The sequence below is a fragment of the Melospiza melodia genome, chromosome 21 (genome assembly GCF_035770615.1).
Source record: "Melospiza melodia melodia isolate bMelMel2 chromosome 21, bMelMel2.pri, whole genome shotgun sequence".
In the NCBI taxonomy this organism is placed as follows: Eukaryota; Metazoa; Chordata; class Aves; order Passeriformes; family Passerellidae; genus Melospiza; species Melospiza melodia.
In genome coordinates this window covers 6,071,768-6,093,033 of record NC_086214.1, presented here as the reverse complement: position 1 = coordinate 6,093,033, position 21,266 = coordinate 6,071,768, and the positions used below count along the sequence as shown (strand labels likewise).

Sequence of the window (21,266 nt, the reverse complement as noted above, 5' to 3'; positions counted from 1 at the left end):
GATGCTATGTGAGATACTTTTTTTAAAGAAAGGACTCGCAGCGAGATAGCAGCCACAGGACACTTAAATCTTTCAGAGGAAGATAATTTATTGCCTTCTTATCAGAAGAAACGAACTTCTTTCTGCCTCGAAGGCGCTGTTAAGATTAGAGGGAAGAAGTTGATGAACACTAGACAGAATTTTGTGTTTGAATGGAATTTATGCATTATGTATGAAGTGTATGAATATGCAACAGGCTATTGTTCTTAAGGGTTAATCTTTTTTTAACGGGTGTCTTTTTTCGGGCTCGTGATGCCTAGAAAGAGATACCAGACGTCTGTAACACTTCGCTTTTATTGCTTCATATTGTCTTAATTCAATTTGTCTAAATCGTTATTACTCTAATTGTGTTACTATTCTTTTTAACTATTTTATTACTATTAAACTTTTAAAAATTTTAAAAACAAGTCATTAGCGTTTTTCACATTAGATTTAGGCTTAGATCGGGGTGTAGCTTTAGGCGTGACTTTGGGCCGGGCTGTAGGCTCACGCCTGGCTCTAAATTCAGACGTAGCTCAGGGTCCGGGCGGGTGCGGACGCTCCCCTCAGAGGGCGGTGCGGCCCCTTTAAGAGACGCGCGCCGCCGTCTAAGCCCACACTGGGCTCGGGGGCTGTGTTTAGATTTAGGCTTAGGTCGGGGTGTAGGTTTAGGCGTGACTTTGGGCTGTAGGCTCAGGCCTGGCTCTAAGTCCAGGCATAGCTCAGGATCCAGGCGGGCGCGGACGCTCCCCTCAGAGGGGGGGTGTGGCTCCTTTAAGAGACGCGCGCATGCGTGTGAGGCTGCGCGCGCCCGCGTGTGAGGGCGGCCAAGATGGCGGCGGCCTGAGGGCAGCGATGGCGGGGCTGGCGCGGCGCCTGCTCTGCAGGGGCTTCTGCGTGCCGGCGGGGCCGCCGAGCACCCGCCAGCTGCGGGAGGCTGACGAGGCTGCCCCGGTGTTCCAGTACGCGGGGAAGGCGGCCAGGCGCAAGGACCGCGTGTTCGTGTGGGGCTTCAGCTACTCGGGCGCCCTGGGCATCCCCAGCTTCGTGAAGCCGGACGCGGGCTGGAAGAAGCCGCGGCGCATCCAGCCCACACCGTACCGCCTGGAGACCGAGGACAAGGTGGGCCCGGCCCGGTCCGGTCCGGCGGGGCCAGCGTGTCTGCCCCGGCTTCCGGAGCCTGCTCAGGGCTTAGCACAGCCGAGAAGCTGGATCGGGTTTAAAGGCTTTGCCGTGATTCAGTAGTTTTTGTCGATATAGTGGTATTGCTTGGGATAATGACTGTTTCAACTGCAGTAGCATATAGTTTAGGAAATAGATATTTGTAATTTTGTCAAAGGCATTAGAGAGCCAGGATGTGAAGAGCATTTGCCAGCTTAAATAGGCCTCTTCAGTGGCTGCTCCCACCTGACAAACGGGAAGCTTGTGTTGAAAATCACGTTATCCTTTTGCCTGCATGTTTCACTCGTGCTCTGCTTTCGAGTGCAGAAGAAGTCAGAGCGTTCATAGAATATTTTGAGTTGGAAGGGACTCAGAAGGATCATGTGCAGGACAGCCCAGCAATCCCACCCTGCACTTGAGAGTTGTTGGAACTTTCCTTGGGCCATTCCCTGTGGAGCCTGTTCAGTGCCCGATCATCCTCTGGATTTCTTTTTTCCTGAAATCCAGTCTAAACCTCCCCTGGCACGGCTGCCCTCGGGTCCCAGAGCAGAGGTCGGGGCTGCCTCTCTGCAGCCCCCAGTGAGGTCTGACCTCAGGCTCCATTTCTTTAGACTGAACACCAAGTGACCACACTTGCTCCTCATGTGCCTCTTATGCTGGGCTTTTTTTTTTGTCAAAAGGAGTAAAACATGTTACTCTATTAATATCTCTGTATCTTTTTTTCTATTATTTTTAATTTTTTTTTAAATCTGCTGATGCAAGTCAGCAAACAAGTCTTTCTGTGGTGTTAAATGGGACCAAGATAATGCAGAAATAAAGATGTATGCACACAAAACCAAAACTTTTAAGGCAGAATGGTTGGACCTGAGTTTTCACCATTGTGCTTATCACAGAAGACTGATAATTTTTGCAGGACCATACATGCCATGAATTGGGCTGCATGTGAATGTGGCTAAATGAAGATTGAATGCTGATGAACAAGTAGCCTGGAGTGAAACTTGCTTTTCTAAGCCACAGTTTCTAACGGGATGGTGTGGGTTTTGTCTGTCTTCAAAGATCTCCTCTGCTGCCTGTGGTTATGGATTCACTCTGCTGGCTTCCAATACCAGAGACATCACCAAAGTGTGGGGCATGGGGCTCAACAAGGATTCCCAGCTTGGGTTCCAGAGGAGCAGAAGAGATCAAAGTAAGGATTTAAGTGTATTAAAGACTTACAGGGTGACACTGCAGTCTGCCTGTTGCACAGGAATCTCCACGTGTTTGGAGCTGTGAAAAACATCAGGAGGCTTTGATGCAGTCCCAGGCTGTGTTGTTGTTTTTTATTTTTATTGAGAATCAGTAAAGCACTGCTGTCTGTGTGCAATATTGCTTTGGGCCCTCCAGGATTTGATTTCACTTATTACAGTAACTTTGGTATCAAGGCTTTTTATCTCCTCTTAACTTTTTCCCTAGTATTGTTTTATGGTTTGCTGTCCTTTCCCCCCTCCCCCAGTTGACTGGAACTGATTCTGTCCATGTTCTTCAAGTTGCTAAATCTTTTTAAAGTACAGCATGTCATTTTTCATAAACGTTGGATGTCTTATTCCCTATAGACTTAGGCTAGCCAGTCTTTGTTGCATTCCTTATTTCTGAAACTGCCTGTAATCTACTTTTTTAAAAGATTTTTTGTTCACCTTTCCGGATACATTTTTGTGATTGTTGTTCTGGTACCTTGTTTGCAATATCCCCAGAGTGTTTGTGCATGGTATTAAGCTCTGAAGTGGTTGAACATGTGGGTGAAAGCCTCAGTTTCACAATTCTGCCACCTGAAGCCTTAACAACATTCACTCTCTAGTTATGGTGGACTTTTGTTTAGGCAGTGATTATTGACTTCAGCTATCTCCATAGCTTTTACCTTCTTCCCTCTGTGATAAATCCCTGTCAGCCTCTTTGGTTAGTGATAGTTTAGGCTTTCTAAAATGTATCTGCTTTTATAACAAAGCAAAAATGAGTGTGTGAATGTACAACAGGATCAGCAGATGTATGTTGAATTTACTTTGTGGAATTTACTGACATAAAATTCTTCTCTTTCCCTTAAGCTAAGGCCTATGAATATGTCTTGGAACCATCTCCAATTCCATTACCCCTGGAGAAACCACAGCAAACTCGAGTCTTGCAAGTGTCCTGTGGGAGAGCCCATTCCCTGGTGCTGACAGATAGTGAAGGAGGTACAATGTTGCTTGTGTTGGTGATGTCTATGGGTGCCTGGCCAAGCTTTTATTAAAAGCTTGAAAAAAAATTGGTTTTTGTCCTTTAGAAATCTATCCCAGGTGGGCTGTTTGCACTGTAAGTGGGATGCAGGCAGCTGTTGGCCTTTGTGGGATTGCTTCTGTGAGGGAAAGCTGTGAGCTTCACTTGGCTCAAAATGTAAATGTTTTTACTACAGGGTTTGTTTCTCTAGCCCCAGGCCTGGCTGAGTGCAGCCTGTTTGTGTTGTTCACTCTGATGTGTTTTTGAGTGCAGATTTGGGTGACTGTGCCAGTGCTCCTGTGTTACTTCCCCTTTGAGCCCCAGAGTGCTATGTTTATAAAGGCAATTAATTAATTAGTAGTCCTTTATAGAGAAGATCCTGTTTTGAATTTTCTCTCCACATCTCCGGGAACTCTCTGGTGCAGTGGCTTCAGTGCTGCACCAAGTGATCCAGAGCAGCTTCTTAGTGGGTGAGCTGGTTGGTTCATTGATTCCCACTCCTGTGGGAATGCTGATCTGTTCCTGAGTGTCTTTGGCAGTGGCAGGATGAACTGGGAGCTCCCCACTGTGACAGACAGCAGGCTCCAGGTACTGCTCTGTGCCTGCAGCAGTACTGCTGGGTGCTGCTGGTGAAAATTGATTCAGTCACTTTCAAAATGGATTTGAAAAAAGCTTATGCCAATTTTTACATTGCTGTGCTCCACCTTCCAGACTTAGAACTGCCTGAAAATATTTTGAGGACTGAAAAGAGGCTTTCAGAGGATTGGGCAGTAATAAAGTTGATGTGTTTGATAATTGTTTTTCAGTTTTCACAATGGGAAACAATTCTTACGGACAGTGTGGCCGGAAGGTTGTTGAAGATGAAATTTACAGGTGAGAATTCAAAGATCCTGAACTTTCTTATTGTTGGAAACATAATTGCATGAAAACAACCCTGCAGAAAAGCCTGAAGGTGGAAAAGGTCTGGTAGTATAAACATGCCAGTTAAGATTAAGGAGTCTGAGAACAGGCATCATACAGACAGCCTGACTTTGAATCCATGCTGGGCACTCTGCTGACAACATTCACAAGAGACTAAAGAATGTCAGCATGGGACAGTTCTTGCAGGGCATAAGTGGGAGAACCCAGCCTTCATAAATTGCTTGAGGTAATTGGTGTTAGTAGTTGGGCTTTCTCCTTTAGCTGCTCAGAGTACATGTGCTGTTCTGGAGGATGTTAGAAGTGCCATTTAATTATGAAAGAGGCATCCTCTTGTTAAGTCTCTGCTGTAACTGCCTCTCAGTCTGTAGTGCTTTTCCTTCATTGGGTTTTTTGTGGGTCTCACCAAAGTATAGGCTCAAAGTACTCTGTAAGTGAATAGTGGGAATATGTTGAGTTTCTGATTCCTTAGTAGGACCAAAAGTTGCTCTGTCTGTGATCCACAACACTTGGTCTGTAAAGTTTGAGAAAATAGCTGTAATTAGGTAGCTTTTGTTAGTCTTGATACTGGAAGTCAGTCATTGAATTGTTGATAATTCCTGTATTGTGAAAAAATGACAGAGATGTTAGCACTACACTGTGCTCTGGGCTGTCTGGATTATCTCTAGCTAGGTGTAGTGTTTATTTGGGTACTGCAGTATTATGTAGTGTGTCTGCTCATTCTAGACTAGGGTCTGTCTTTGAGGGTTGCCCCTACCCCCAACCACATGAGCTTTTATTTAAAAAATGACCATTCTTAACTTCTTAGAGTTAAGAGTTATGTGTAGAGTTATGTTCCTTCTTTGTGCAAGTATTGTGCAGTGAAACTACATGCAAACAAATTTCTCTACTGGTAATAAAATGGCTTTCAGTAGAGGCAGGTTTACTTTTGTGTTTTTTTGCAGTCTTCTGAAATCCTCTGTGTTGCCTTTTCTCTTCTTGGTGGTTGTTTGGTGCCCAGTGGAAGCCATCTCATTCATCAGCTGAAGGAGTTTGACAGCAGAGTTGTCCAGGTGAGAGGAGCTCAGTCCTGAAAATGGATTGGGAGCAGCTGAGCCAGGCTCAGAGGTGGCAGCCATTGGCTCAAAGCCCAGTTGAAACCAGTAACAAGTGGGGTACCCCAGGGGTCTGGGGTCCAGTCCTGTTTATATTTTCACTAATGATGTGGATCACAGACTGTTCCCTCAGCAGATAGCAGATGACAAAACTCTGAGGAGTGGCTGATAAACCAGAGGGTGGTGCTGCCATCCAGAGGCTGGAGAAATAGGCCTGCATGAACCTCATCAAGCTCAGCAGTGGAAATGGCCAAGTGCTGTTGCTGGTGAAGAGCAATTTCAGACACCCCCATGGGCTAGGGGTGACTGTCTGGAGGCAGCTCTGTGGAAAAGGCCCCAGGGTTCACCAGGCTGACCATGACCCAGCACTGTGCCTTGCTGTAGAGAAGGCTGAGGATGCCCTGGGCTGCATTAGGACTGTTACCTGCAGGACAAGATAATTCTTCTTTTCTACTCAGCCACACTCAGAGTACTGTGTCTACTTCTGGGCTCTCCACTACTCTCCTCTGTTGTGATTTCTTGTTCCCTTTTGTCACTTTTATATTGCTTAGGAGTTTAAATTTTGTCTTTGCCTTCTCAGAAATGAGCTGTGAAACCATTCACTTAGACTAGCCAGCACTAGGTCAGGTTCCTAGGAGAGCAAGGCACTGCAGGGCAGCAGAAACACCTCCATGGCTGCAGTATTCCATGCACAGGAGAAGTTTGTTGGTATGTCTGTGCCACTGCAGCCATACAGGGACACACAATGCTCCTGTTCCAAGGGAGAGTCATTCATTTACACCCACCTGATAGACTGTTCTGTGGTTCATCCTAAAACTGTTTTGAATTAGGCTTGTAAAGCTTCTGTTTGGACTTTTCATGGTTTTAATTTTTTTAGGGGGGGTTGGCTACTTGATACCTGTTTGTACTTTGATAACAGCAGTTATGTGGCTAATATTGGTAGTCACTCTCCTAACTTGTTGATTAAATCCCTTCAATCTTTGTTTAATTTTTAATTTCTGCTTTTGAATGGGTTTTTCCTTGGCTTTAATTCATGCCAAGCCTGTGGCAGACATGATGGCTAGTTCAGCACAAATACAGATTTGAGAACAGCTGTGTGCCTTGAGTGCTTACATGGCAAAGAATCCCTAGCAGTTTGTAGCTGGCATCAAGAGTGATGTGGTTGGCATCCTGTGAAGGGAGAGCTCTTATTTACTCTGCTGCTTTTATTGTGTTGTACTGCTGAATTGAGCTTTCTTTCCTTGTTTTGGATCTTAAAACAAGTCAACTGCAGCATCACTTCCCATAAAGAAAATTCTGCTGCTTTCTGTGTTGTATCTTGTGGTTCTTGGCCTTCCCTTTCTCTATAGCCATGTGATCAGGAGGAAAAGGTCAAAATCTGAGTTGATGGACATCACAGAGGTTCATTGCTCAATTTGTCTGTCAGTAATGCTTCACTAAATCAAGTCTGAACATGGAACCTTTCCTGACTGACTTCTTGTTTGTGTGCAGGTTGTGTGTGGGCAGGACCACAGTCTGTTCAGAACCAAGAAAGGTTCAGTCTATGCATGTGGATGGGGAGCTGATGGACAAACAGGTAGGAACTCAGCTCAGCTTGCTTTTCAGGCAATTAATGCAATTATAGCAAGCTGTCCTAATTGAGAAGTTGTGATGTGTATTTGTCATGTATGCGTGGACAGAAAGGGGCTGCTGATGTTTCCAGTTGTGTGTAGATGTTTTCAGTACTCTAGTGCAACCAAACTGAGACAATCCAGTTCATTTTTGAGGAGCTTTAGGATGCTGCCCTGGCAATCCAAGCATGCAGTCAGAGGAGAGTGTATCAGTGTTTAAAGCTTCTGAGGGGATGTGGATGTGACATGGGCAGCTTTGCTCTTCAGTTTTGGGGTGGCTTTGCCTTCCTGATTCTTGTTGTGGGGTCTGTTCTGCTCTTTTGAACTGACAAACCTTGGTAGCTGTTGCATGTTTTAGCATGGGATCCTTGGGCAGGCCCTTCTTGTGGTGGCTTTTGCTGCAGAGAACTTCCTCCTCACAGTCATTCCTACTGCTTATTTGTTTTGCTGCTCCCAAAACTTTCTTCCTATGATTCTTTTGTGCCAGTATAATGTAACCAGGCTGTCATCTACATTCTGATCTCTTTTCCATGCAGCATTTTGTCCTGTGAAGTGTTTGCTTCCCAACTTCTTCTGCCATTTCCCCTGCTGTTGTCTGTTTGCAGTGTGCTGTCACTCATGGCTCTCCTTGCAGAAGACAGGATGTGAAACTTCATCCCTTTGGGATACCTGCCTGGCTTGGTTATTGCTCTTCAAACACTTTGGTCCATGCAGACAAGAGATCTGGAACTCTCCAGGGTGTGATTGTATGAAGTTGTTGTGTACTCCAGAGAAGTGGCTTTGGCCAGGGGAGGTGGTGTTTGTGGCTGCTGGACAGTAAGCAGTATGGACAGAAAGATTTATTTCAGAGGAAGGGTAATTCTGTTATAGCATGACAGAAATAGTCCTATGCAGGCATTAAAAGTGTGTCTGGAAGAAAATTTTTCATAATCTCTACTTTTTTCCTTTCAGGTCTTGGACACTATAACATCACCAGTGTTCCTACTAAGCTGCAGGGTGACATTGCTGGAGTAAACATTATCCAGGTCTCCTCCTACGGGGACTGTTGTCTGGCTGTTTCAGATGAAGGAGACGTCTTTGGCTGGGGAAACTCAGAATACCTGCAGTTGGCTTCTGTGACAGAAACCACACAGGTCAGTTGACCTGAGAGTGTGTTTTTATGTGTTTCAGTTGAGCTGCTGGGCACAGAGTTAAAAATTACATGTTTCTCCCTGATCTGGGGTCTTTTGATAGCAGATACAAACACCATTAGCAGACTGTTTTTACATAAGCTTACAAAACCAACCTGACATGTTTGTAGCTTTAGGGGGCAGTATGTTTGGTAGGCAAAAGTTTGTCACCTCACCCCAGTTTGTTAGCCTAAGAGCTCCATGTTCTTCTTTCTCCATCCCATGGACTTTGCACTGACCTGAGACCCAGCTCAAGTGCTTTTGCTAATTTCAGTACAGGAATTAGTTTTTTGGCTGGCTAATCTAGGATTTCAAGTGATACTAGTGGTGATCCATATGGCCCTTGGAAGTCCCTTCCAGTCAACCTTGTAGCTGGAGAATTTTTCATGGACATCCTTAGTGGGTTTATAACTGAGTCCTAAACAAATTAACAAATTCCAGTGTCTCACAGATAAAAGGGTTTTTTTGAGCAAACTTACATGGGGCATTGGCAGAGTGCTGTCTTCACACTGGGCATTGTACTGCTGGGGTAGTTAGGCTGTTGGTCTCATGGTACAGCTACTTCAGGAAATGGAGTCAAGAAATTAATCAATAATCAAGTTACTCTTGGCAGAAGACCAAGAGCAGACAATTATATTAGAATAGCTTTAGCAAAAATTTAGAGAACTTTTTTTCCTGTGCCTCTCCTGGTGTGACTTTAGGGCTAAATGCTGTGACCCATAAGGCCTGAGGACAGCAGTCAGGTTATGCAGTGTAGCATTTTCCTGGCTGGGTGTGTGATGGAGGGCTGTGGCATCTGAAATGGAAGAATGGCACATTTGCTAAAAATGAGAGTCTGAGCTAAAATATAAATACAGTCCAAAGTGTAGAATGGCAGAGCTATAAAATTAAAGATTGCTCTTTGATACACATGTCAAGCTGTGTATGTATGTTGTGTTGGACTGTACCAAATAAGTGTGATTTTCTTTAAGTAATTTTCCCTAATATGTTAAAAAATGCCACTGCAGACTGAATTTTAGTGATCTAATCCAGTGTGACACTTGAAGACATGCTCACCTATTGACCTGGCCATTGTGTCTGACTTTAAAGGCCTTGGATAAGCAGCAGTTATTAGTCATTCTCAGCTGTGTTGCCATGCATGGATGCTTTCTAGTAGATAACTTTTTCCACCTTGTCCTCACCTTAATGAATTTCGTGTAGATTTTTTTTTTTAGTTTTGGGACTTGCACTAATGTTATAATTCAGGCAATAAAGGTTGTATCAGGATCCAATGTATGTAAGCTCTAACCAGAACTAGAGAACAAATTAAAATGTATGTCTAGTTTGTGGTTTGCCTTGACTCTAACAACTCCTCTGCAATCTTGTGCAGGTGAATGTTCCCAGGCATTTGCCATTCAAGATTGGGAAGGTGAAGGAGGCTGCCTGTGGAGGGACTGGCAACATTGTGCTAACAGGTGAATCTTCTAGAATCATTCACTTGGTGCAAGGCTGCGCTGTAGGTGGATTGTAACATTATGAAACAAGTATCTTGTTTTCTGGAAATGGGAAATACTGTAAGCTGTGAGGAGAGCTGGGAGACTGAGAAACGTGATTTAAGAATGTGTAGAGGAGTTGTTGAGTTGTTTTCACTAGTGCAGAGCATTGCTCCAGTGTGTGCTGTTGTGAGTGCTCTGCAGGCTGGAGCAGGAGCATGGCAGCTGTTTGCTCCTCTGGTCTCTTGCTGGCCATACTGAGTATGGCCTATGATGAGTATGGGTATGGGGAGGAAGTAAAGCAGCATTGAGAGAAGGTAGAGCCCTTCAGACTCCATATTGGAGAAAGGCTCCCAATATTCCCAGTTAGATTGTGCCTGGGCCAGTCTGACCCTCGCTGCTGGGCCAAAGGCAGCAGTTGTGGTGTGTCACCCCAGAGACACCTTGGCTTGCTGGAGATTGCAGCTGGGCACTGAACAAGTCCAGGCTTGTTAGGAACCCCGTTTACCTCAGGAGGAATGGCTTCAGGCGATGGTGAAGAGAAAAAGGAGAGGATTCTGCTGGAGGGTTTAATGTCCAGAGGTTTATTCCATGGTTACAGAGGTCTGAACGTGAGCAACTGCTCCAACAGAATCCCGGCCGCATGGTCTGATGACCTTTTTAAGCTCAGGGACAGGGGGAGGGGAGGTACAGGTGAGCACCAACCAGGTGAGAGGGGCAGGGTCTCAGGGGAAGATGACACCAGACAGGCCAATGACCCCTGGGCATAGGGGCATCCTTTGAACTTGACCAAGCACACCACGCCTTGCTGGAATGTTCAGCCTTGCTGGAATGTTCAGCCGGACTGACAGGACTCACTCAGCATGGGGGCAAGGGGGAAGGGAGAGAGGCACAGGCACACCTGGGGGAATGACCTGGAAGGCCAAAATGGGACATTACAGCACACCACAACAACTCCATATGAATCTGACATGTTTATAAATAATGAACTGGGATGGAAAGAAGAGAGTTCTGAGAACAGTGAAACTGCAGCAGGTCCTTAGTGGCTGTTCTTTGGGCTGTCAGTGTCTGGGGAGCACAGCTGGGGGGTTGCTGCATGAAGGAGTTAGGGAGGGGATTGTGTTACTCTCTTGGAGGATTATCTCCATGAAGATGTTCATATTTATAATGGAGGTTTTGTGATGACCAGAGCTTCTAATATGCAGGGACCAGAGCTAGCTGACATAGAAATTTACTATTTTTTATGCTTGTTGCCTTTCCCAGGCACCCACCTTAAGGCAGAATGCCAGGCAGAGTGACATCCAGTTGCTGGTTTGGGCATGTCTGTCAGTGCCCACAGCTTCACTGCCACTTGAAAAATCATCAAAGAAGAAAGCCATGATAATAAACTCTCAACCTCTGTCCCATCAGTCAGTAGGATTTTATCCAGCTCACTCTTGTGCTGGCATTATTTCCCCATGAAAGTTCTGCCTGGGGGGCTTGATTTGCTTGCATAGCTTAGAAAAAGATTGAGGCATTTGGATGGGCATTTTTTGCAGATTTTAAATAATCAAAAAGTGTTAGACTGAGTTGGAAGAAAGGAAGATATCCCCTTGGTTCTGATTAAATTTTGGTTGTGGCATGAATTTCACAAGCACAGGCTTTCTTACAGAATGTGTTCTTATTGTAATGCAGAAGAAGGAAATGTTTTTGTCTGGGGATATGGAATTCTTGGGAAAGGACCAAACCTAACAGAGACAGCAGAGCCAGAGATGATCCCACCCAGCCTTTTTGGCTGCTCAGACTTCAGTCCAGACACCCGTGTTGCTCATGTTCGCTGTGGGCTCAGCCAGTTTGCAGCCCTTACAAGTAAGTTTCTCATCCTGCTCCCATGGAGAGGTCATGTTGCTGTGTTACTGGCAGAAGAGAAAAAAAGAAAAAAACCCCAAAAAACCAAAAACCAAAAAACAAACAAACAAACAACAACAACAACAACAACAAAAAAACAAAACAAAAAAAAACAACAAAAAAAAACAAAACAAAAAAACAAAAAAAAAACCAAAAAAAACCCCCAAAAAAAATCAAAAAAACCCAAACAAAAAAAAACCCCAAAACAAAAAAAAAAAAAAAAAAAAAAACAAAAAAAACCCAAAAAAAAACCAACAAAAAAAAACCAAACAAACAAACAAAAAAAAAAAAAACCCAAAAAAACCCACCACCAAACCAAAACCAGAACAAATCCAAACAAAAAAAAAAAAAACAAACCCACAAAACCACACAGCCCAAAAAATGCACCCATATTTCTTGAAACTGAAGGCACACTGGAATGCAGCAGCAGGGAGCCAGACAGGTGTCAACATGGTTCCTGGCATATGTTTTGTGCTAACTTATGCTTTAATTGAGAAAAGTTTTTTGTATTAAGACAAATAACACTTTCTCATACACAAAATCCAGCAGATTTTTTTCATTTTCCTGTATAGAATGAGTCAGTCTGCTGCACTTACCAGTTTAGAAAATTAATGTGATGAATGAACAAACTAAAACTGAGTCTAAATGAAGGTAAATATCAGAGTTTCTTGGCATTTCTGGCCAACTGAGTTAGCAGCCTGAGGTGGGCAGACCCAAGCATTTAATATGCAGAAGTTATGATCCTGTGCTCTGTGCACCCTGTGTGGGTTCCCAGCCCTTGAAGGGTTTGAAATTTGAAAGTCATTTAACATCAGGCAGCAGTTTCAGAGATCCAGCAGGCAGCAGGAAAAATGCCAGGGCTGAGTCCTTGGGGACAAGCAGAATGTGTGACACTGTCAGGTTGGTGCAGGGTGCTTGTAAGTGGCTCCTCTTGGCATTCAGAATGAGTTAGAACAGTGTTCTGGTGGTTAAATTATTAATCATACATAAAAGTTATGTTATAGATTGTGTTTTGGTTGTTTCTGCTGTGGAGCTGATCCAAACACTTCTGAGATCTGTGTGTTTTCCTGAGGAGCTCAAAACTCTTCAACTCAACCAATTTTTGCCTTTCCCTTGCTGTCATTAGAAGGTCACTTCTTTCAGACAGTCACATAAGTAATATCCAGGTGATGGTTTGGGACAGATCTCACTGCCTTGCTTACTGGATTTGCTCTGGTGGTAGCTGATACAGATCAACTGCAGCTGTCTAACTTTCAGCACAAATTATTCGCTTCACAAAAGATTCCCTGGAATTTCTGCTGCTGCACTCTTCCTTCAAATAAAATTCCAAAGCAGGTGGTGTAAGAGGGGGAAACAAAGATTTGTGCACAAGTAAAAGAACTTGTTTCTTTTGCTGCTCATTAGGCATCATTTTCTCCAAACACAAGTACATTTATTGTACATTGAAGTAAATCTGGTAGCTGTCATACTGCCTGTATAACCCTGTATACTCCCAGAAACGCTGCAGCCACATTTGCCAGCATCACAAATAGAATTCTTCCTTTTTAATGACTGTTCTTTTCTATTTTTTTTCTCCTGTGTAGACAGAGGAGAACTCTTTGTGTGGGGGAAGAATCTAAGAGGGTGCCTGGGAACTGGAAGAATGGAAGACCAGTATTTCCCATGGAGGGTAAGGATGGTGGTATTAAGGCCAAGAGTATATTCCTTGGCTAGTTTGTTATTCTGAGGGCAAGGACCATCATTTGCTGTGTGGTTTTGAGTAATTCTCAAAGGAGTGGAAGGCTAAGATGACCATAGGAGTGCTTTGTTTTCCAGAGGTCCTTGTGGAGCCTGGGAATGGAGATATTCAGTAAATGTTTGAGTCTGCTGTGCCAGTAATGATTTTGAATCCTAAAACAGCATCTGGTGCTGTGCCACCACATCTGAACAGTTTTTATCTCCTTCCTGTCCACCATCATCTGTTTGCTACCTTTCCTGCCTCTTCCCTTTCCAACCTGCTCTTCTGTTTGTATGTGCTGCAAAGGAAACATCAGTATTGGCCATCTGTCCAAATCACTGCTCACCTAAAGTAGGTGAGCATTTTGGTCTGTAGTGGCTACAGGTCCACATAGTGGTGGGCTTCCTTCTCAGCTGTGTTCAGAGCTGTCTCACAGTGCTTCCAGTTCCACTGCTTCCTCCCAGCTGGCTCTGAGAGCCAGACTCAGTGGATGTAGAAGAGTCTTTGCTTCTGGAGTTCAGCCTAAAAGCTGCTCCTGGTCTCCATGAAGGCCATGTAGGAGATGAGGGAGGCAATCAGTTGGACCACCCTGGAGTCCCTGTCTGTGTGTCTGAACTTGCAGTAAATGTGTTTCTGTAGTATGATTTCTTCTGTGTTTAAAAATGAACAAAACCAGACCAGCTCTGGAACGTTTGCCTAGAATCACACTGCTGTGGCTGGGTGGAATTTCTGAATTCATTTCCCCAGCTGTGGACATTGGGGGTTATGCTCTTCCTGTCTGACAGTACTATGGCATTGTGCCAGGATCCTTGTCTGTCACCTCCTGCCCTAGAACTGGCTGCTGTCCTGTCTCTTGCCTCTGAGGAAAAACTTGCTTTTTTAGACTCTGCTTTCCTCAAGTTTGAAGTCAGTTTTAAGTGAATAAGCTTCAGGAGTGATGAGCTGGTCTCAGCATCAAAGTACAAACTGCCTTAGGCTGAGTTGAGCCTTTGCCTTGTTCCAGCTCTTGCTGATGAAAGAAGAGGCAAATCCCTGTGGTGCTTGGGCAGATCCTCTTCCTCATGTCTAGAGTATGCTCTGTTCAGTCCTGCTGCTTCTGCTGCTGAACAGATGGGCTGAGGCTCCAATCTCCTCTCTCTGCTAGTGAGCCTGCTCCTCTTTCTCCTTCCAAAGCTTTGTGTGCTTCTGTGAAGCAAAGAGAGGAGTATTTCACAGCTCATGCACAAGCCTGCCTGGTGCTGAATCTTGCTCTTTCTGTGCTTTAAAGTTGGTACAAATCCCAGTGAAACTAGCTGGCATGTTGAGTGGGAGGAGGATGAGAAACAGGAAATGCCAGGTGTGATAAATAACCCACTGTGCTGTGTTTCACCCAGGTGACTGTCCCTGGTGAGGTGGTGGATGTGGCCTGTGGAGTTGATCACATGGTGAGCATGGTCAGGTCTTTCACCTAGGGTCTCAGCTCTGCTCCAGGGCCATGCAGGGACTTGATGACAAGCTTCTTGCAAAGGAAAACTCATTTCATGAAACCAAGTGACTGAGCAGAGACAGCCATAGCAGTGTCTGGGTGTGTTCTCATCCCTGCATCTCTGGAATGGCCTGGCTTGGCTGCAGGAAGGAAGCACATTCCCTGAGGAGTGTGGGAATGCAAGGAGTGCTCTGGCTCCTTCCTGATGAGCTCCCAGAGGATCTGAGGCCCAGCCCAAGCTGGTGAGCCCCTCTGTGCCTGAAGATGAAGAGCATCTCCCTCAAGGAAGACTGGCATGGGATGAAATCTGCAGCACAGGACATTGAATGTGGACATTTCCTGTCACCAGCTCTGGAGTGTCAGCGTTGGGCAGAGCCAAACTATTTCTCAAGGGAAAGGTTGGGTGGTTTTTAAGGACTGTTATGTGGAAGAGTGATCATGCTAGGTCTTGAAGCTGTCCTGGGTGGCCACCCTGAGCTGCACTGTGCCCAGGCTGGTGTCCTGTGCAGAAATGGGATGCACAGCCCTTGCCTGAGGCAGTGATGTGTCTCTGGGCTGTGGAAGGCTTTCTGTGTTAGTGCTAAAGACTGAACACCAGAGGAACACACTCAAAGAGCGAGAACCTGTTTGCAGGGGTAAGTACTGTCAAATAGGACAGCAGGCTCTCTGTGCAGGAGGACAGATGGATGGTGACAGCAGCCAGTCCAGCTTATTGAGGGAGGCTGGAGACAAAGCCCTGCAAAATCAGTGCTCAAGATGGATGTGAGCAGTGCTCACTGCCCCTCAGGTTCCTTTTTCTCCTTGTGCTGATCACACATCACTGCCTTTGATTTATTTTGGATTCCCTACGCCCTTTCTGTTTTCAGAGCTCTGGCTCTCAGTTGCAATTAGCAGGGGATTTCAGGATGGCCTAGCAGGGGAAGGAATCTTGATGGGTAAGAAACAGAGCTTCATTCCTTGGTGCCTTTGTAGCAGTGAGGTGATAGAGATGGGATGCAACAGCTGTGTGTTACTGTAGCAGGCACTTACCCATCTCACACCCATGTGTGGGAAACTCTCTCCTGTGAAACACTCCAAACATCAGGCAGGGTTGTGTCTTTTCTCTCTGTGTGAGATATTTCTGGTGTGCAAGCTATTTTGGTGGAATCCAAGCTAGTAGATCTTCAATAAAGTGATTATAAAATCTTTATCAGTAGTAATAGGAATGTTCTTGAGCATGATGTGCTCGTGCATTGATTGGGTCTGCATTTGAACTGCAGCATTTTGGTTCACAGTTGTGTGACAGGAAGCCATTTCTGTCAGCTGAGCCAGCTCCATACCTGCAGGATTTACAGTGATGTAGTCAGGCATTGCACCCATGGGACTCCACATATATTGGCTTCATTAGATGGAATTCTGTACCAAAACTTGGTCTGTAAACTTTACCTTGATTAAATAAGTTTTGAAGGGTTTGCATAAATTATCGGAAAGGTGAACCAAAGTACATGGAAACAGAGCCACATCTCTTGAATTGTTGATGTTCCTGTGTAACAGATGTTGCTGGGTGGGTGAGGCAGAACAGAAAGCTGCTGTGAAACTGGCAGACCTTCATTACTCTGGACTCTCATTTGGCTGGCCTTAATTTACACCTGATTCTGCATGCAGCTTGGACAACTTGCAGTGCCCAGGCACGTCTTGTTGGCCTCATGGGAGTGGGCTTGCCCTTTCAGCTTGAGGAGGCTTTTCAAACCATGGAAAACATGTACAAAAACTGGTGAGAAAGGGGTTAAAAACAATTCCCTTCATGGATGTTGCTGTTGAGGTGGGCTGGTTAGTGCTGGGCTCTCAGCTGCTCTCATTTCCAGCTGTTTCCCAGTGCACTTTGGGGCTGGGCCTTCTGAAGAGCTGGGTTCAGTCCTGGTGCTGCATTCTTGCTGTACAATAAATTGCAAATTCTTTGTGTTAATGAGATGCCAGTGAGGTCTTCAGCCCCACATAGGAGTGTTGTATGGCTTAGTGCAGGGGGGGTTGTGCCTTCATTGTGGTGGTTGTGGCATTCTCAGCCATGTTGCTGGTGGGAACAAGGTTGGTGGCAGTGAGGGCAGTCTGGCAAGCACCAGCACTTACCCATGTTTGGTTACAGTGTGGGGGGAGCATTTTGACCTTAGCCAGGTGCCCCTCAACCTGCTGTGCCATCCCTCCCCCATCAGCAGGACAGGGAGAGATAATCTTCAGGAAAAAATGGGTTAGAGCAAGGACAAGGGACCTGATACCATCATGGGCACAGCAGACTCATGGTGGGGAAATTGTTTTATTGCCAATGAAGTAGAGCAGGGTAAAGAGGAATTAGTGTGTCTAAATAAAAGTCTCACAGTACCTTTCTCACACATCTCCCTTCTTCCCAGGCTCAGCCCTGCTCCTGACTTTTCTCCTTCCTTCATCTCCTCTGCTGACCTTTGTATCTACATGGTTTCTGTCACAGACTTCCTCCTTTCTTTTGGCTGCTGCTGTGCAGCAGTTTTTCCCCTTTGTAAAATACAGTTCTTTGAGAGCTGCTGATGGCTCAGTCTTAGCTCAGAAAATGAAAACACTTTCCCTGCCACACCCCCTTGTTGTTGAAGGCAGATCCAACCTGTGTGGCTTTTTGCTCCTCCTGCTCCCACACAGGAGCCCAGCTCTGCTGGGGTAGCTTCAGGTCACTGCCATTGGGAACTGCAAAGCAACTTTGCATCATTTTGTCCTTCAAAGTATAGCAAAGTAGACAGCCCAAAATATACCAGCATCCCTAAATATACCTGCAGTGAGGGAGTGTCTGGGCCAAGGATGCACATGGGGAGCAGCTCAAATTAGAACTAGAATAACCTACTTGATTTGGCATTGATTGCACAAGTGATTTACCTCAGATCAGCACTGTGCTGGTGTGTTGGGCTTAAAATAGCCCAGAAGGGCCTCAGGATGTTCCCCTGGTGCAGAGCCCTGTGCAGGACCAGCTCCAAGCACTGCAGGGGCCCAGGGTAGAAGCCAAGGGAGACGACCCATCCTCTGATCAGCATCGAACTCCGATTTATTGATCCACCAGGCACATTTTATAACAGTGTTAATTAAGTTCATACATATTGCAAAACCCGAGCTCATCATAGGTTACAGATTAAACATTAACCCCTCCTTTTGTTTTCAATACCTGTGGTTTGTTATTGAAACCAAGATTTATTTTCTCACCCTGTTATGAAAGTTCTCAAGGCCTCCATGTTTGTCAACTTTTGCTTTCCCATACCAGCCAAGGACAGAATGTTTACCTGTTATGAAAAAACAGCCTGAGAACTTCTGCTGTTTACAGAAATGTACCTGAGAAACTTTGTTGTTTACAGAAACAGGCTGTGAGAATTTGCTCCTCACAGCTGCCCTTTACTTTTCCATCAGCTGTATATGATTATGGCATGTCTGAACAAAACTCTATAAGCCATTTCTGAGCAAAATTCTCCAACAGCCCAGCAGGGTTGCCACAGTGCCTGAGGAGCTGCAGGAAGGATGGGGAGAGGTTCAGGCACAGGTGCCCCTGCACAAGCTCAGCCTCCACAGCCCACCATGCCAAGGGGTCCTGGCAGTTCCTGCTGGAGAGCTGGGTCCAGCATGGCCCTGGGCTGCCCTGCTGGTCTCATCTGTCAGCAGGCTGAGGGATAAAACACATGAACACCTGCTAGACAAGGATCATCTTAGGCACTTGCTGTGCTACAACAGACTTCTCTACAGGATCCTTCAAAAACAGATGAGTCAGAGAACTGGTCATTAGCCTTTGGCATTCAAAATACTCCTGGAACAATGTTGCTTCACTGTGCTTCATCATAACCCATAAAAATCTATTTTTGTAGTGTTTTTTGCAAGGGGCTGGAATCTCCCCCCATCTCCCTCCAGTGCCACAGCACCTCCTGCTCAAAGGAGTGAGTCTGGGCAGGTGAGGTAAGAAAAACACTGATGGGAGAAGGCATCAGTGTCTTTGGGGTCTGGACACCAGTCCTCAGTCCTCTCATTTACCTTAAGATGCCATTTGCTTTTGTGAGGAGTTGCAGGCAGTGTTGAGATTGTGGCTGTGTCTGTGTTGATTTATTTGGGTTTTTGTTTTACTGGATTAAACCCTTGAGGCAATGCTCTGCATTAAGGCTGCATTCCATATTAACAATCCCTCAGATAATTTCTTACATGGATGTTTTAACACTTGGTCACCAGAGTAAACAATGGATTGCACTACACTAAAAAGGAGATGCTTTTTTTGACTACAGTTTATGTGAGTGAGCTGTTCCCCTTTAAACATCCACTATAAATGGTTAAAGCTGTGGTAGGGTGAGGAGATGTCTGATTTCACTGTTTTTCTTGCCCATTTCACACAGGTTGTTCAGCTTTTCCTTGCAGACCATGTGACAGTGGTGCTGCTGACTGAGACTCAGGACCCACAGTGGCTGCCCTGAAACAGTCCCTGAGGAGGCTGAGCTTGTTCCCTGCCAGTGCTGGGGTGCAGGGTCTGGGGGTGTCCTGCCAGGACCTCTGGGGGCTGCCCAGACTCCTGGGCTCCTGCACCGTGCAGTGAGCAGGTGAAACTCATCTGGCAAATGTACCAGCAGCATCCCACTGACCTCTTGTTTTAAAGGAAGAGCATAGGGCGGGTTGGGTGGTCTCCAGAAAACATCTGGAGGGTGGAGATGGTGGTGGTTCCATCTGTGGGGGTACAGTGCACCCAGAGACAGGACCTGGACACCAGAGAGCCCCAGGGATGTCTGCTGCCTTCATAAACTGTGTGTGAGAGTGTGAGCCCTGCCCTTCATGGCTGTAGGTGAAAAAATGAGTTACATCTTCCAGACAATGCCAAGCTCTGCTTTATTTTCATCAGTTTGATCAGTACAAAAGCAGACAGCAGAAGTTTCACTTTTTATTCTTTTTCGATTTAATTACTTTACAAAGTACAAAATATACTGTCATTTCTTTTGGAACATATTAGGATTTTTTTCTTTTTTTTTCTGTTTTGTTTTATTTTTCATACAGTACATGAATCTCAGCTTTTCAGCATAAGACCAGCAAAGAAAAGCAGCATGTGCACTTGCTGGGAAAGCAAAGCAGCCACTGCTCAGCTCCACACAATGTCCAGTGCATGATCCCAAGCTGCTGCCACCACTCCCTGTGCCTGCTGGTGGAACATCCCCCCTTGTGCAGAGGGCATGGAGGCAGCTGGTGCATTCAGGGTCCCCTGTCACCCCTTGTGCCCCCAGGCTTGCAGGAACTGCCACCCACACTGGCCCCACTGAGCCCATGGCAGGTGCAAGCAGCCTTTCCATGGCTGCAGCCCAGAGCAGGAGCTGCACCAAAGGCTCCTCCATGTGCAGGATTCCCCCACCCTGTCTGTTTACATCAGATCTGGTAATGAAAAGGAAATAAATACACTTTTTTTCCTACCCTCCCCAGTGAAAGGCTGTGTGGGGTTTCTGAGAGGTGAGCAGGGAGGAGAGGCTGCAAGAGTTTGGGGTTCCCAGCCCCACTTCAGCCTGTTTGGTGTGTGTCTGAGGCCAAAAGTGCTATTTCACTTACAGAGCAAATGATACATAAATAACTTATTAAATTAAAAAGTCCTCAAGATTCGTGGTTCCTCCCCAGGCTGGCCAGCACAGCTGTTCTAAGTGGTCAGGGATGAGAGACAGACCCTGATCCAGGCTGGGCAGCTTCTGCACCAGGAGCATCTCTGCTGTCTTGGCAGCCCTAGAAATTGGGGTTAGTGTTGTGTAGGTATCTGGATGGAATCTGGGCTCCTTTGGAGTCCTTACAAAGGGGAGAAGGAGATAAATGCTCAGACTTGCTCAAGTGCCAGCCCCTTGTAACCAGCCCTGAACTGGAGCAGTGCTGGGGCTGTGACCCTCCCCTGGTGACCCTGCAGGGCTGGGGGCTTGTGAAGCTGAGCCCAGAGGAACCAAACCAAAAATGTGCCCTGAGCACTGAGGGGGGAATGAGGCTCATCCTCCCTCTGTGCAGCTCCCCCAGAACTCACCCTTGAGGCTGCTCACACAGCAGGAGCCCAGCTGGCAGTGCCAGGCTGTGCCAGGCTCACTGCAAGGGGGCTGCGGGTGCTCCCTGGGGCACCAAGACCCAAATCCCAGCAGGAGCTGCTGGGTGCTGGGAGCAGGTGAACATGTCAAGCAAATTGAGGTGATCACCCACCCTCTAATTCTAATGGAAACAGGGGGGGAATGGGTTAAACAAGGAGTTAACAGTAAGGGAACTAGACAGGCTCTTCCAAAGGCTGGAACAGAGTTTCTGTAGGTTCATCCTGTGAGTTACTGCCTGGCAGCCTCTTCTGCCTGTCCAAGGGCCATGGTTGTCCTGGTGCCTGGGTCAGCAGGAGAAGTGTCCCCTCTGTGTCACTGTGCAGGAGGATGCACTGGCTGAAAACGTGGCTGCTGCTGTGCTAAAATGAACACCCTGCTCCTCATGTCCCACACCCTTCGTGTCCCACAAGCCCCAAAGTCAAGCCTGGAGCCCCCACACAGGGGAGGGATAACAATGCCTG

At 46.1% G+C, this 21,266-nt stretch overlaps 1 protein-coding gene across 3 annotated transcripts; it reads left to right on the top strand.

Annotated features, from left to right (window-relative positions):
* Positions 1–851: 851 nt before the first annotated feature.
* On the top strand, positions 852–20,175 carry RCC1L (RCC1 like). Of its 3 annotated transcripts, none has more exons than XM_063174177.1 (11): positions 852–1,140; positions 2,236–2,365; positions 3,258–3,386; positions 4,215–4,281; positions 5,327–5,378; positions 6,912–6,996; positions 7,982–8,163; positions 9,569–9,653; positions 11,346–11,519; positions 13,142–13,227; positions 19,754–20,175. In XM_063174177.1, the coding sequence occupies exons 1-11, from the start codon at positions 874–876 to the stop codon at positions 19,778–19,780; spliced, it is 1,284 nt and encodes a 427-aa protein (XP_063030247.1). In that variant the 5' UTR covers positions 852–873; the 3' UTR covers positions 19,781–20,175. The 3 variants fall into 3 exon arrangements, with proteins under 3 accessions (XP_063030247.1, XP_063030245.1, XP_063030246.1); XM_063174175.1 differs by lacking the exon at positions 19,754–20,175 and adding an exon at positions 14,649–15,929; XM_063174176.1 differs by lacking the exon at positions 19,754–20,175 and adding an exon at positions 13,374–14,639.
* Positions 20,176–21,266: the final 1,091 nt, after the last annotated feature.

Excerpts from the sequence above, each read along its gene's own strand:
- RCC1L (XM_063174175.1), top strand. The coding sequence starts at position 874 with ATGGCGGGGCTGGCGCGGCGCCTGCTCTGCAGGGGCTTCTGCGTGCCG. Across the intron at positions 1,141-2,235 it reads GCCTGGAGACCGAGGACAAG|ATCTCCTCTGCTGCCTGTGG; the intron begins GTGGGCCCGGCC and ends CTGTCTTCAAAG. Across the intron at positions 6,997-7,981 it reads GGGAGCTGATGGACAAACAG|GTCTTGGACACTATAACATC; the intron begins GTAGGAACTCAG and ends TTTTCCTTTCAG.